This window comes from Octopus bimaculoides, chromosome 13 (genome assembly GCF_046866305.1).
Source record: "Octopus bimaculoides isolate indiv1 chromosome 13, ASM4686630v1, whole genome shotgun sequence".
In the NCBI taxonomy this organism is placed as follows: Eukaryota; Metazoa; Mollusca; class Cephalopoda; order Octopoda; family Octopodidae; genus Octopus; species Octopus bimaculoides.
The window spans coordinates 20262744-20280399 of NC_142940.1; the positions used below are offsets into that span (position 1 = coordinate 20262744).

General features: G+C 38.2%; 1 protein-coding gene across 1 annotated transcript in view; it reads left to right on the plus strand.

Moving 5' to 3' along the window:
* LOC106871903 (DNA excision repair protein ERCC-1) overlaps window positions 1–17656 on the plus strand; it is a 54185-nt gene that overhangs the window by 1593 nt on the left and 34936 nt on the right. The window contains exon 2 of the mRNA XM_014918662.3: window positions 12450–12763. Within this exon, the coding sequence (XP_014774148.1) occupies window positions 12450–12763 (314 nt within the window). The remainder of the gene's footprint in view (window positions 1–12449; window positions 12764–17656) is intronic.

Genomic DNA, 17656 nt, shown 5'->3' on the forward strand with positions numbered 1-17656 from the left:
TTGCCTTAAATAATCGTAAATAATAATTTAATGCAAATTAAATATACACACCACATCCGCATGTGAACCATTTTATGAGAAACAAACATTGATATTTAATAATTAATGTTATAAAGTTTAATAGGGGGCTCAAATTTCACCCCTCCCCAATTTTAAATTTCACCCATCTATTTATTTGTCTATTTATCCCTATCCGTTTATTCATAAAATATATTCGTCAAATGTGACTGTCCTGTAGAAGACAGTGTTACTGTTGTATCTAGCCCCAAGAAGACATCTATCTATCTATCTCTTTATACACCTATCTATATGCTTATTGAATTCAAAAGTTTCAAAACGTGGTTTCTTGTATATCCGGAATCTCCGTCATCTAAAACTTAAGGAAAGAAAATTTCGAAAAATTTCAAAATTTTAAATGGGAGCGGGGAGTGGTGGGGGGAGTAATTTTTTTTTTTTTGCATATTTGTAATCTCCGACATCTAAAACGTAGGAATCTGAAAAAAAACTTTTCCAAAAAAAAAATGCATTTTTCAAGGGGTGGTGTGAAACTGCATTCGCCCCCCTCAAATGCATTAAATATAATTTTAAAATACTTTCTTCGGTCCGGATGGACTATATGTAATCTGAACCTTTCCCCCCTTATTATTTTTTTTTTTGCGGAATCCCACGTTTTAGGCTATGGAGATTCCGATTCTGAAAAAAAAATTTCAAAAATCTCAATTTCAAAATTTCGACCCCCCACCGGTTTTTATATAGATCCACAGGGTAAACCTAACCCTAACCCTAACACTAGTTTTGTGAGATTTGGCTGTTATTTCTAGCATGTAAATAGCCTGCTTGGTGGTGGGGGAATTGAAATTTTTCAAACAATTTTTTTTTCAGAATCGGAATCTCCATAGCCTAAAACGTGGGATTCCGTAAAAAAATTAATAAATAAGGGGGGGGGGAGGTTCAGATTACATATAGTCCGTCTCTACCCTTTCTTCTAATAGAAAAAGTCCGAGCCTTCAATGGCCCTTCTGTTTACCGGCCCCTGCCGTAGAGGTGTTCTCGTTAGATCTTGTTTGCCGATTTAAATTCCTTTGACAAATGAAAGCACCTGTACAGATACAGTCATATATTTACAACAACCAATGTCACTACCATGCTCCGAATCTTAGCTTGACCATTATTATCAAAATTAACGCCACTGTAGAGATGCTGATTACCTGTCTCTCTAGTTAACATGCGACTATTCATCGCAATTAAAAGTAATGATTATAGGCAATATATCTGTATGCTGTATGTGCGAGAACTTTATTTTAATGGGAACTTCACAAAATGTAGATATACTTAAAAATGGGTTGTAGAGAAAGAAAGAGCGGAGAAGACAAGAAAGTAAATCAATCTTGAAGAAACCGCCTAACGGTCTACGACGTGTTTTACGCTCTATGAAGGTTCACGTAAATTTTGGGGATCATCTGAAAACGGCTGTGCATTTATCGGTGACAATTTCTAACCTAAGTGGGTAAGCTACATAGTTGTTAGGGTAAATTTTCAGATTAACACCCGCACGATTTTCACTAGGGTTTTAGGGTCAGGGTTTGGGTTTTAGTGTTACGGACGGAATTCCCTAACCCTAACCCTAACACCCTAGTGAAAATCGTGCGGGTGTTAATCTGAAAATTTACCGTTGTTAGTGCGTCAACAAAATTTATATAAACTAGATGAATGGGATACATTAAGCTGGTACCATTTAAGGCAGTCAGAGCTGTCTCAGACTTCGTTAATTTCTGTAAAAAGTTTTTATTTATTTACTTTTGTTTGGTAACGTGTTGAAAGCGACATTTTCTTTGAAGCCAGTGGAAAGTCAGACGGTAGCACACATACACACACACAATGACTTTCACGTTCATGACTTCAATAGGGAAACACACAGTTGCCAATTTAGCAAGGAAAATAGCAGGTTTAAAATCTTATTTAGCATTTTTTAAGCATTTTTCTCTGATCATGGCATTTCCACAATAGTTATGCTTTTTTTCTTCTTTTCCCTCCTTTTCTACTTTCGTTAACGTATCTTTAGCCAAATTTTAGTACCATTGGTTACTTTTGAATTTTTCTCTCACTTTCTTGAAACTTCAAATGAAAGTTTATCAAAATATGAACTTTTCCAGCCCCCATCTTTTGGATACAGAATGGTGCTGTTGGGGGGGGGGGGGGAAGGAGAAGATAACTCATGTCAGCACCTGAACTCACTGCACAATAATGTAAATATGTTGCAAAGAATGAAAACATGGAAATTCGTCCTGACAAAGCTTTATTCTGATGAGTTTTTATCATGACAGGTTGACTGATTTGCTTCCAGTTTGACTGTTTTAAAACAGGCCTGTGTTTTTTCATGCTTGTTTTGGATTATACATCTTGTATATATCTTGTACGGGGGTGCCGGGTCTCCCCCTTTATATTTCTACTTCTTTTTGGCAGGCGTAAAGAATGTGGACCCCCTTTCGCTTTTTTTTTTTTTTTTTTTTCTCCACCTAATCCCCTATTTTCGAGTACGGAGATTCTGGTTCGGCAAAAAAACAATGGCATTTTAAACCCCCCCCCCCCCCCCATTCTTCAATTTTCCCTTTTTTCAGAAATTTATTTTTGCGAAACCCGTAGAAAAATTACAGAGATCGTGAGTCGGAAAAAAAAAATCCCTTCAGGTAGATGACCCTGCTCAATCTGCAGAAAAGGCTTAGGTAGAGACTCCATAAGATGTACCCAGTGTAAGCTGTGGACACATAAGAGGTGCAGCAGTATCAAAGGAAGGTTAACTGGGAAGATAGTTTTTGTGTGTGGTAGATGCACAGGTGCAATAAACACCAAAAATATACAGAAAACAGATTCCATCATATACCAGGGGAAAAAAAAAAACTAGAAGTAGTTGATAGCTTCCGTTACCTAGATGACCAAGTCAGTAGCGGCGGCAGCTGCTCTGAGAGCATAGCTGGTTGAATAACAGTAACCTGGGCAAAGTTCAGAGAGATCCTACTTCTGTTGGTAACAAAGGGCCTCTTAGTCAGAGTGAAAGGTAGACTGTATGATGGCTGTGTGAACAGCATGCTACACAACAGTGAAACATAGGCTGTGACTGCTGAGGACATACATAGGCTTGAAAGAAATGAAGCTAGTAATGCTCTGCTGGATGTGTAATGACAGAGTGTAAGTATCCTGAGAGAAAAGTTGGACATAAGAAGCATCAGATGTGGTGTGCAAGAGAAACGACTGTGCTGGTATGGTCATGTGTTGCATATGGATGAGGATAGCTGTTTGAAGAAGTGTCACACCCTAACAGTGGAGGGTAACTATGGAAGAGGTAGACCCAGGAAGAAATGGGATGAGGTGGTGAAGTACAACCTTCAAGCGTTGGGCCTCACAGAGGCAATGACAAGTGACCGAGATCTTTGGAGGTATAAAGCAGCATTCAAGTGTGACCAATGGCAGTGCTGCCTGACTGGCATGTAGAATGCACCATTCTGGTGTGGCCAATGCCAGTGGCATTTCAAAAGCACAATTCTGGCGTGGCCGATTCTTGTGCTGCTTGATTGGCATACGTGCCCGTGGCACATAAAAGCACCTACTACACTCTTGTAGTGGTTGAGGTTAGGAAGGACATCCAGCTGTAGAAACCTTGCCAGATCAGATTGGAGCCTGGTGCAGCATCTCGGCTAGCCAGTTCTCAGTCAAACTGTTCAACCCATGCCAGCATGGAAAGTGGGCGTTAAACAGTGATATTGATGATGATATATATATATATTTATTTGTGTGTCTGTGTTTGTCCCTGCCACCATTGCTTACAAATCAATGCTGGTGTGTTATCTGGTGGTCTCTAAGGAAGTTAGGAGTAGAGGAGTGACTTGTTAGAGCTGTACAAGTCATGAACAGTAATGTGAGAGTCAGCCACAAATATAGTGATGAATTTAGCGTACAAGTAGAGGTTCACCAAGGGTCAGTTTTCAGCCCACTCTTATTCATTATAATTCTCCTGGCCATAACAGAGGAATTCAAAACTGGATGCCCACAGGAACTACTTATTGCTGAATCTGTAGCTGAATTAGAGAAACAAATTCCAGATATGGAAACAAAACCTGAATCAAAAGGCCTTAAATTAACCTAACAAAGACCAAATTTGTTAGCAAGAAAGAAGATAAAACACTTCTCATCAGGTAAATGACCCTACTCAATATGTAGGAAAGGGTTTGGAAGTAATTCTATTTGCTGCACCCAGTATAAGCTATGGGCACATAAGAGGTGTAGTGGATTAACAGATAAAGTTGTCTTTGTATATGGCAGATGTGCAGGAACAATAAAGCACTAAAAGCACATGGGACTTAGATTCTCTCAAATGCCCAGGAGGCTCTCTTGAGATTGTAAATCGTTTCTGTTACCGAGGTGACCAAATTAGCAAAGGTAGAAAATACTCTGGAAGTATTGTTTCTAGAGTAAGAATAGGATAGAGGAAGTTCAGAGAGCTATTTCCTCTGTTGACAGCAAAAGGACTATCTCTTGAGAAGACCTGCCTGCATCAGTGAAACTGAGTTCTAGAAGTGCTGTTTGTTCCACCCACATGTAACAAGAAAACCTTTCACACACCCTACCCCAACAAACCAAACTACATCTCTTCTTTTTCTCATGTCTCCTCTTTCATGCACTATGCTTATATCTCACTCCCCAGCCCTGTTCACTGTATCGTTGCTATCCAGTAGCCCCCACCCCACCCCCATATACCCAGGTTTTCACCACTCACTACATTCCCCTCGCACACTCTCTACTCATGCTTCTTTGACAATGCCACTTATATTATGACTTCCATACATCAAGGGTATGCCCTGACACTTGTCACCATCTCTCTCTCTCTCTCTCTCTCTCTCTCTCTCTCTCTCCTTTTACTCGGCCATCCCATTTATATCCTAATCCCTGTCCCTTGTGAGTATGCCCAGCATTTTGCCACCATCTCTCTCCTGCAGTCTCCTACTCTCTCTCTCTTTCTTCTGCCCTTTCTTCAAGTTGGGTAACCATGTACCTCCTTTACAGCAACACACCTGTTTCTGTCTATTTCTCTCTCTCTTGGGCCAGGAAACCATGTACCTCCTTTATAGTAAGACACCTGTTTCTGTCTACATTTATTTAGTATATTAAAGAAATGTAGACAAGTACATACTAAATCAAAGACGGAGTAGATAAGAATAAAAGAAAAAATATCATATGCGTCTATACACACTTAGAGTTACTTACATACTCACACTTGTGTTTCTGGTACACACACCACACTTTCTCATTTGCGCTGTTAAGTAGATGTTATTTAACTCTTTGATAAACCTGCAGGCACAGCCGGTTGTATCCTAGAGGTTGTGAATGCTAATAGGAATTAAAATGGTTTACATGTTAGACAGACATGTAAGGAATTTCCTATTACAAATTCTTCAGACAGAGACTTTGAATAATACAAGTGTTTTATTTGGATTAAACATTTATATTTAAATAATAATCAGGAGCAGTACAGAGACAATCCCAATGAAGGAAGAAAAGTGAGACTTCTTCTCTTACATACACACACACACGTGTATGTATATATATATATATATGTGTGTGTGTGTGTGTGTATGTTCGTTCATTTCGTTTCGTTTAACGTCCGCTTTCCATGCTAGCATGGGTTGGACGATTTGACTGAGGACTGGTGAAACCGGATGGCAACACCAGGCTCCAATCTAAATGTGGCAGAGTTTCTACAGCTGGATGCCCTTCCTAACGCCAACCACTCAGAGAGTGTAGTAGGTGCTTTTACGTGTCACCTGCACGAAGGCCAGTCAGGCGATACTGGCAACGGCCACGCTCGAAATGGTGTCTTTTATGTGCCACCCACACAATGATTAACACTCATGATGAGCATGCATACAAAATCACACATTTACTGACCCAGATGAACACAAGCAAGTTTAAGGACATATATTTTTATAACTATATGTATATAAAATCATACTCATATATATGTACATACTCACACATAAACCAGTACAAATGAACATACACACAAACATACTTCCAATGTATACTTTGGATCATCTTATCTTCCCCTTAAAGTGTCCAATTTAACACTTCTGTAAGTTTCGGCAATTAAACATCTTTTGTGTCTTCGTAAAATAACATAATTTAAGGAATGTTAAGTGTTTGCTGTGTATGGATGGGGAAACAAAAAAACAAACAAACTGGATTTTGATTTAATAACAGAATTATTGAAGATATTATCCATTCCTGTGTGTGCATAAATTTTTAATGTATTATCACTAAATTGGTCAGGTCATGTAAATTCTTGTTGGTGGTCCTTTGAAAAGTCATGCATATGGGCAGGCATGGCTGAGTGGTAAAAATCTTGCTTCTCAACCACATGGTTCTGGGTTCAGTCGCACTCTGTGGTAACTAGGGTAAGTGACTTCTACAATAGCCTCAGGCCCACCAAATCCTTGTGAGTGGATTTGGTGTGTGTTTATTTCCCCACCCACCCCTCCACTGCTTGACAACCAGTGTTGGTGTGGTTACATTCCTGTAATTTAGCAGTTCAGCAAAAGAGACCAATCGGATAAGTACCAGGCTTGAAAAGAAAAAAAAGGTACCAGGGTCACTTCATTCAACTAAAAGTTCTAGGTGTTGCCCCAGCATGGCTGCAGTCTAATGACTGAAACAAGTAAAAGATAAAAGATACAAGTCATGTGTTTTCTTAATTCAAGACTTTTTCTTGTTCCAATCATCATCATCATTTAACATCCACTTTACATGCTGGCATGGGTTGATGGGAGTTGGCATGTCTGTAGACTATCCCAAGCTCTACTGGCAACTTTGGCATGGTTTCTACAGCTGGATGCCCTTCCTAATGTCAACCACTTTACAGGGCACTGGCTGCTTTTTTATGTGGCAGCAAGGTCACTAAGTAACTTGCAAGACAAGCCCCTCTTCACACTCTACTGAGTGGAGAGAAGTATTGAGGAAGGTGGATTTGTGCCAGGTCATGAGAAGTTGGGGTTTGAATAGAAACATGAGGAGATATATGACTACCTCAATTGGCGGGAGAGAGAGAAAGAGTGAGGTGAGAGAGAAGGATAAGATAGGGAAGATGTGACAGGTCATACACATACATTACAGAGCGGTGTATATTGTGAAGCAGTCCAAGGATTGGACAGAGTTGATAATCTGTATATGCACTTTATTTGAATGGTTCACAAAATTCACTGAATGATTTAATGCTGTTGGTGTTGAAATCTGATGCTTTGAATATCTCAGTGAGAAGGCTGATCTCAAAATGCTGAACTTTACAAATATGACAGAGGATCAGGATATGTGGTGCATTGCTGTACTCGAGAAGACCCATCCACCACAGCAGAATTACAAGGTGCCATGTAAAAAGCCTTGGTGTGGGTGCTGGTGCTCTTGTTGTGGTGCCACATAAAAAGCACCCAGTACACTCTGTGGAGTGGCTGGCATTAGGAAAGGCATCCAGCCATAGAAACCAAATCAAAACAGACTATCGAACTTGGTGTGGCCCCTGGCCTTGCCAGTTCCTGTCATACTGTCCAACTCATGACAGCATGGAAAATAGATGTTAAATGATGGTGATTTTGATATCTGTTCATGAGTATTGGAAACTGAATCATAACGAGCCACTTTTTAAAATAATTTTAGCATCAACCCCATTAAGTTTTGGCAATTAAATATCCTTGCTTCCCACCTCAAGCAGTTCTCTTAGGGTGGCTGTGAAACTGAACTTGTGTGTTTACTATTTGAGTTGTGGGAATCTAACAATGCTGGAGCCCCATCTTTTAGACCAGTAGTTCTCAACCTGACTCCATATGGGACTTGGGGGTCCATATAAGATTTTGTTAAAATTTAAGTGCAATAAATTGCTTATACTTCTACGATACACAAAATATTTGATTTTTTTTTTTTTATATAATTCTTAATATATAATCATAAAAATACAATATGGTTTTCTTTATATACATTGAATGGCTATGGAGATCCAGGAGAGCAAAATAGGAATCAAAGGGGTCTATAGGCAAAAAATGATTGAGAACCATTGTTTTAGGGTATTGTCAATTTACATTGACTTCAGTATTTAAATTATTAAACTTTGAAAGACGGAAATCAGAGTGAACTTAACTCATTAAGTCCCACTGTCCTATAAATAGGACACTAAACGAGAACATTAAATAAGCTAAATCACATTGTCTCAGTGTCCAATTTATAGGACACTGAGTATTTCCATTTCTACTTGAAGTAAAGGAGTTTAAATAATTATTTTTTTCATTTTAACCTATTTTCAATCATTGGTAAAAATTTAAAAGTAATATTCAGAAATTTAAGTACTCTGGGACTTAATGGGTTAAGTAAGATTTGAACTCAGAATGTAAAGGGATGTAACCTAATATCATAATAAACAATGCATACATTTCCTCCTACATAAAACTACATTTTTTTTCACTCACTTCCTGTCTGTATATTTTAACTTGACTCATTACATCATCCTTGTTAACTTTAACAGCTACCATTGTACAGTCGGAAGACCACTTATCCATAGGCTTTATTCAGCATAGATACTTATCTTGCACAGACAATATACAAACAGCTGCATTCATTTATACAATAAAACCTATCAAAGGCTTTCAATCTTTATGAATAATTTTCTCTATTATCATGTGATGACTGCATGTAATATTAGTCAATAGAGAAAGTTCTGAAAGCAAATCTGGTTTTCTTTTTATACTAGAATAATTAATTTAGTCTTATGTTTAGGTCAATTCATTTCTGGAATAATTGCAAATTCCTTCATGTCTGTATCAAAGAATTCACTATGTAGCTTGTATTTCTGTGGACTAATGAGAAAGCCTCTGTGTGGTCACTCATGTTGCTAGAAATAGTGACCAAATCTTCCTTCAACTACACTTGTCTTAATAGAAAAGGACACTCTTGATAATACAATCTGTTCTTGAAAAGAAAATGAGTCTAGAATGCTTTTGATTGTAGATGTTTCGGCAGAACTGACTTTGGGCTTAGCAGCAACAGCAATCAGAGTCAATGTTTGTCATTTTGCCTTGAAACAATGCTACCATTTGTCAATAGCTTTGTACCCTAATCTCAGTCATTCTATAATAATAATAACGAGCACTCAGAGAGCGCAAACCTCTGCCAAGGCAACACCAATGTCTTCTCAACGATTAGCTGGAGATGGTTTTTAAAATGAGAATATTTTGTAATAATTCATATAAAGTAAAGTGAATATAACAAATAATCCAGAATCCTTATCAGGTACCAGATTGATCCCAAAATTTAATCACTTCGTGCCAGTCACAAGACCAAACATTCTTGAAATTTTCATCCGAATCCACCCAGTGGTTCTTGAGATATCTTGTCCACAGACAAATAACAAACAAACAAACACGACTGAAAACAATACCTCTGCCTTCGCTAAGGTGGAGATAAAAATCCTTTCTACTATAGCCACAAGGCCTGAAATTTTTAGGGAAGGTGCATAGTCACTTTCATCAACCCAGTACTCAACTGGTACTTACTTTATCAACCCTGAAAGGATGAAAGGCAAAGTTGACCACAGTGGAATTTGAACTCAAAATGTAAAGATAGATGAAATGCCACTAAGCATCTTGTCTGGCATGCTAATGGTTCTGCCAGCTCATTGCCTTAATAATAATAATAATTATTATTCAACATTCTTTTTTTCCATGCTTGCATGGGTCAAACAATTGTCGAAGCAGATTTTCTGTGGTTGCATGCTCTACTCTGAGTAAAGAAGAAAAAATCTCTCGTCAGAAAAACGGCAGATTCAAGAAAATAGATAATGTAACACTGATAGTTGTAATGTAGTGGCTAGCTTCCCCACTCCTCTTTCATACACTGTTTCTCAATCATCCCTCGTAGATTTAGTGAACAGACAGTGTATAGTGGAACTCTATAGTTATTAAAATTCATTTAAAAATCATATCTTTGAAAAGTTAGCATGCAGTTTTGAATACATTGGAAGGTAGAATATAATTTATTCCTGAATTATTTCACATTCAAATTAATAAGCTTCTATTTATTATGCTCTTGAGTCAGACTTAATTTTTATAGTACTCTCTCATAACCCATGCTAGCATGGAAAGCGGACGTTAAACGATGATGATGATGGTGATGATATATATATATATATATATATATATATATATATATATATATATATACATATATATATATATATATAAGTGTAAAGATGACTGTATGGTTAAGAAGTTTATTTTGCAACCATGTAGTATTTGGGTTCAATCCTATTATATACCACATTGGAGAAGTGCCTGGAGACAACCAAAGAAAAAAACCTTGTAACTGAATTTGGCAGAAATGCAGAGGGACAAAAGATCAGGTGGGTTGGGTTGGTGAAGGTTGCGAGAGTCTGGAAGTGATGGAAGAGTGAGAACTGGTCAGAAGTGGGGGTTGTGGTGAATGATAAACAAGGGTTTGAGTTGTCACTGCTAAGTATGAGTGGGGGAGGTTGTGATAAGAACAAGAGGTGGATGTCAATAGAAGTGGTTCTGGGGAAAGGGAGTGAAAACTGGCTGTACAATTGTAGCTCTCATTTAATTACAGCACACATACATACATACATTGGGTCATCCCATAAATAATGTGGTTTTGTTATACTTCTTTTATTTTTCAAAATTAAGATTAAGTCCTTTTTTTTTATCTAAAATATACTCATTTTCATTTTTCTCAATGCCTTTCCATCTATCTGGTAGACTTGCAAGGCCCCGCTTCCAAATATTCCTCCAGTACTGTTCTGACCTTGTCTACAGAATTCATATTTTTTCCATCCAAATGATTTTGAACACTCCAAAATAAATGATAATCAGATGGGGCAATGTCTGGCGAATATGGTGGGTGGGGCATCATTTCCCATTCAAACTGCTCCAACCTTTGGAATGTCATCCTTGGTGTATGTGGCTGAGCATTATCCTGATGGCAGAACTCCTTTCGTCTTGAAAGTGAAGATAGTTGTTTTTCTTCTAGTGCTCACTTAAGCCACTCAAACTGTTTGCAGTAGATCTCCTTTTTTTATCATTTGGTTTGGGTTTAAAAGTTCAAAGTGGATTAAAGCTTTCATATCCCACCAAGCAGATGACAACACCTTACATGAAGATCTTTTTTAGCCTGGGGTGCCAGTGTTTCTCCTTTCTCTACCCACTGTCTTTGGCACCTGACATTTTTATAAAGAACCCATTTCTCATCACTAGTTACTATTCAGTCCCCCAAAAAGTTCACTTGTGAGACATGATAGCAAAGAAGAACATACTTTCACTCCCTGTGCATGATTAGACTTGGAGAGTTTGTAAGGAACCCATCGACCCAATTTGCTAACTTTTCCGATGGCATGCAGGTGCCAATGATTGGTCGAATGACCAAATCCAAGCTTCTCTGCTAGTTCCTCAATAGTTACGACGGGATTTTGATCCACCAGGGTTTGCAGGATGTCCTTGTGGAGATCTTCCAGGACGAGGCTTGCCTTCTAGGCTGTAGTTTCTGGCTCAGAATTTCTGGAACCTCCATCGACTCTGGCTTATGCATATCATCCAATTCCCATATACTGCATTAATATTCCTTGCACTTTGCGTTGTGTCGTTGCCTTTATTGAACTCATAAAGCAAAATATGCTGCTCCTTTCTCGCTTCCATTATAGCTTTGAAAAAATAACTTAAAATCGAACTGCACTCTTCAAAACTTGCACTAAGAATAACCATAAGATAAAATTACTGCCTGCTTTGATAGCAAGTTGATGCAGGTAGTTTATACTGTCTTTCTCTGACTTTTAGTTCATGCACATTATTTATGGGATGACCCAATACTTATATACTTATATTTTTGCACACACATGGTTGCATATGTTTGTATATGCCCTTATTTTGACAGAACTAGTTAAATGTAAACAAGCTTCATAGTTGTGCAAACTGTGACACTTGTTTGCAATCTTCTAAGAAAATATGTCTGGATTAGGGGGAAATACTACCGTGCTTGGTAGCAGATGAAGGTTGGTAACTGGAAGAACATCTGCTTTCAAAATTCTGCTTCAATGAATCTAGCCTGAGCCAACATGGAAAAGTAGACATCAAAATGCTAATGATAACACACACACACACAAACAAATACACTATAAGTGCAACTTCTAGTTTCAAATGATCTTGTTTGGTACTGCTAGTCTTAAATGAAAAGGATGAATGCCATTTTTTAATATTCAAGGGCAGGTTTACCATTTGGCTGGTTTTCTGTTGCTTCTACTAAATGAAGGACCGAATTTCAGCACAAGACAAGACCAGATACCTTAACTGGAAATATAATTATCCTGAAATGAAAATGATTGATAATGGTAGCATAATTATTCTTCTTTTCAGCCTTTGCCTATTTCATCTGGATTTCACAAGACAGCAGCCTCCATTTCACCATTCAAAGCTACTACAAACAGCTCACCTGTAAAGGAGACCTCTCTTCCTCCTAAATCTTCTACACCTGAGAAGAAAGACGTATCAACTAATAAGGAACACATTCCCCCAGAATTCCACCAAGCTTCTACTTCAAATGACCAAACCAACAATGTAACAAAACCAAGCTGTAATGATTCTTCAAGTAAATCAACATCGGAAATTTCCTCTGATACATCTGAAAATAAGAAAACTGATAATCTGAAAGCAGATGATCCTTTGAAAAGGTATTAGTGAAATATATATCTATAATTTTAAATGCTTTAATCTTATTCCATTATTTGTGTAAGGTAAGCATTTGATATCAGCCATGTATAAACAGTTTGGCTCTTTAGCAGTTAGCCTTTTGCTTTAATCCTAAATCCACTACTGTAAGTTTTGTTCAGTGCATGAACATAATGTAGCACCATAAGTCACAAAAGTTCAGGTGAGAGACTGATTACTTGACTGACCAGATATAAAAGCCAAATATGTGTGTGTGTGTATATATATATATATATATATATATATATATATATATATATATATATCATCATCATCATCGTTTAACGTCCGCTTTCCATGCTAGCATGGGTTGGACGATTTGACTGAGGACTGGTGAAATCGGATGACTACACCAGGCTCCAATCTGATTTGGCAGAGTTTCTACAGTTGGATGCCCTTCCTAACGCCAACCACTCTGAGAGTGTAGTGGGTGCTTTTACGTGCCACCCGCACGAGACACACACACACATGTTGTATACAGCCATCACTTTACATGGGTTGGATGGGCCATTACAGCCTGAATCAAATCTTACTTAGTGTTAGTGCTGTCCTAGGTGGTTTGGACTACACTATGTTGTCTCGCACACTTCAGTTTTGGTTTGGTTTTGATGGCTGAACAGAAATGCTATGGCTCTCTCCATGACCTTCATAACCAGATCCAGTAGTTTGATCCTCTGTAGATTCTTCTCTGTAGGGCATCTCCTAAGCCTTTCTAGCAGTTTATGATGATACTGCCATGCCAGTCACTGAGTTTCACATCTTCCCCAATTACATGATTAACTATCAATGTGGTAATCACATATCCTATCACACCATATATTTTGAGCATCTCTGCATTTATCTCTGATGGATACACAACTTTCCATTTCTTTATATCCTTAACTGCTTTATCTATCATGCTGCTCTCAACTTGAATTGCTGGTCCTTCTGAAGGGCCAGCATGAAGTAGCTCCTCTTTGTCTCATGCATTCTCTATGCCAATTTCTTGTCTTCCATATTAAGGGTAAACCTAACTTCATGACCTTTTCATTGTCTCAGTGTCTAGCAAAACATATCTATTTCTCCATATGATATGTGTGTGTGTGTGTGTGTGCATGTATATATGTATGCATGCATGCATGCATATGTGCACGAGTTTATATTTCACTTGTATTTGTTAGTTTGTAAACCAGTCCATCATGAAAACATGTCCAAGCTGCTTGACATGTCTTGATGTTATGCTATTTTTGTAAGCAAAAGGCTCATTCATATGATGTTTGATTCCATTTCTCAGGATAAAACAGGCCCAGGCTGTTCGTTTTCTGATAGACTGAGAGAATATTACCTTACATGGAGATAAGGAGAGTCTGGCGACAGGAAGAGCATCCAGCTGTAAAAAAAAAACTCAGCTCCAACATACTTGCATCACATACATACAATCACAGGAAAGGAGATATTAAAGTGATAGTGATGGTGGTGTGTGTGCATGTGTATATGCTTGAGGATTTGTATGATCAAAAAGTTCATTGCTCAACAATGTGGTTTTGGGTTCAGTCCCATTGCACAGTACCTTGAGCAAGTGTCTACAATAGCCTCATTTTGACCCTGTGACTGAATCTGGTAGATGGAAACTACGGGGAACTTTATCTTATGTATATATGTGTGGCTGTGTATGTATATATGTGTGTGTGGCTGTCTATGTATATATGTGTGCGGATGTCCATGTATATATGTGTGCGGATGTCCATGTATATATGTGTGTGGTTGTCTATGTATATCTGCAGATGTCTATGTATATGTGCGGATGTCTATGTGTGTGTGTGGATGTCTATCAACAACTTGTTAATTGGTAATGCTAGCATGGAAAGCAGACGTTAAACGATGATGATGATGATGATCCTTCAAAGTCCATTACACACACACACACTTTATATATATATATATATATATATATATATATATATATGTATGTCATGTTCATTTAATTTTAATATTCATATTCCATGCTGGCATTGGTTGGATAGCTTGACACAATTCAGTAAGCCAGATGGTTGTGTTGTGCTCCATGTCTGCTTTGGCAAATAGTTCATGGCTGGATGTTCTTCCTAATCCCAGCCACTTAACAGAGTGTGCTGAGTGCATTTTTGTGACACCAGCCCAAGTGAGTTTACAAGAAACTTGCAAGACAAGACCTCTTGATAGAGTGGGGAGGTAGAATTGAAGGAATTGGCTTTTTATTTGGTGTTGAGAAGCAAAAACATGATAGGGCAGGAATAGCTGTGATACATAGCTACCCCAGCAGGCAAAGGAGAAAGGATGGTGGAAATGAGACATCAGGGCACCCCCTCAGAGTACAAGAAGTGGATAAGAGAGACAGAGAATCGAGAAATGTTGTGTGATTATGTAGGTTCATGAGAATACGAAAGGAGAATGACAGATGGTAGAGAAAAGGACAAAAGTGAAGGCAGTGAATAGTGAATATGGATGGAAGTATGGACAATTATGAATCTCAGTTTGGAGGAAATGTACAGAAAATTTGAATGGATCAAAGAGGAGGAGGTAATATATAAAAGTGAGTTGGAGAACAACAGTTCAATATATATATATATATATATATAATTATGTGTATTTCTTCTATCTTAATGAATAAAAATTCTTCTGATAGAATAAATGGGTTAATAGAAACCAATGTAGCAAAGAACACAAAATAACTGTGGTTTAGTTCCTGTTTTGAAGGCAGGAATTCCTTGAAATTTTGGGTATTTGAGTATATTTAAGAATTTAAGGATTGGAGAAAACGCATGTTATAATTGCATACTTTATTCCTACATATGTTTCAAAGGATTATATATATATATATATATATATATATATATATATATTTACTCTTTTACTTGTTTCAGTCATTTGACTGCGGCCAACTGGAGCCCCGCCTTTAGTCGAGAAAATCGACCCCAGGACTTATTCTTTGTAAGCCTAGTACTTATTCTATCGGTCTCTTTTTGCCGAACTGCTAAGTTACGGGGACGTAAACACACCACCATCGGTTGTCAAGCGATGTTGTGGGGACAAACACAGATACACAAACACACATACACACACACACACACACACACATATATATATATATATATATATATATATATATATATATATATATATATATATATATATATGTACATATATATACATATATACGATGGGCTTCTTTCAGTTTCCGTCAACCAAGTCCACTCACAAGGCTTTGGTCGGCCCGAGGCTATAGTAGAAGACACCTGCCCAAGGTGCCACGCAGTGAGACTGAACCCGGAACTATGTGGTTGGTAAGCAAGCTACTTACCACACAGCCACTCCTGAGGCATGATACATGACACAGAGATACATGTACCAATGTATACTGTGTTCTGCACAGACAGAAAAGAGAGAAGTCATGGTGGAGTTGCGATGTACATCCGTGAAGATGTCACAGCATTGACATTGCTGTTGCATTCGAATGCAGTCTGTGGCACACTCATAGTACATCTAAAGCAACTCAATGTGGTAATATGCACATTATACCACTCACCCGATGCCTCAAACTACGATGGCAAGTTTGAGTAATGTCTTACAAAAGATTAAAAAAATACTCACAAGCCTAGACCAATGCCTTAGTGTACTTCTGATGGGTGGCTTCAACTTCCCCAACATTAGATGGCTTGAAAATTTGAATATTAAAAATTATTTTATTATAGCTTACAAACAACACTATACTCATTTAAGTAGAATTTGGCTAATTCACTACCTTAAATACAGAAAAAGTGACTAATTAGACAAACTTACAAATTAGCTGAACGGTTTTGTGCAATAAATTTAAAAGATGAGAACTGTAAAGAGTGATAAATTAGAAGAACTGGCATATAAACAAACGACATAGCATATACTGAATGTAAAAACAAATGGGAGACAAACAGAAGGTCCGTAATTCTTCGTCACTTATCGACCAATGGGTAATATTCAATTTCGCACCTTTAATGATGATTGAGTGCTTCCCAATTGGCAGTACCTACAGAAAAAAAAAAAAGACGTTTTCTTGTTTTCTTGAGGAGAATTAGGGACAAGAGCAAACAAAACAAAACAAGCAAAATGACACAGAGTGTGATTTAGGACTGTGGGCGAGGATGATATATATTATATATAGCTTTATTTGCCTTGTGATTCTCTGTTCCTAAAAAGAATATATATATATCATCATCATTTAATATTTACACCAGCAAGACAAGTGAGACCATAACCCGTGGCCTTTACCAGGGGTGTAGCCAGCCCACTTATGCATACCTTTCCTTCTTTGGACACAAAACCCTGCTTTCGAAGACCTGTTGAGGCAAGTGAAATCAAAATCGAAAATTGAACCAAATTCGTTGACTGGCACCCATGCCAACCTTCCTTCATTGGACACTAAACTCAGCTTGTGAAGACCTGTTGAGGCAAGTGAGATTGAAACTGAATCAAATTCGATGTCTGGCACCTGTGCCAGTGGAGTCCTAACAGCACAATCTGAGCGGGATCACTGCTAGAGCAGCGGTCTCGCTTCCGTGCTGGTGGCATGTAAAAAGCACCATTTGAGTGCGATCGTTTCCAGCTTCGCCTTACTGGCACTCGTGCTGGTGGCACGTGAACAAAACATTGGACTGACTCCTGTGCAGGTGGCATGTAAAAAGCACCATTTGAGTGTGGCCGTTGCCAGTACCGCCAGACTGGCCCTCGTGCCGGTGGCACATAAAAAGCACCCACTACACTCTCGGAGTGGTTGGCGTTAGGAAGGGCATCCAGCTGTAGAAACTCTGCCAAATCAGATTGGAGCCTGGTGCAGCCATCTGGTTTCACCAGTCCTCAGTCAA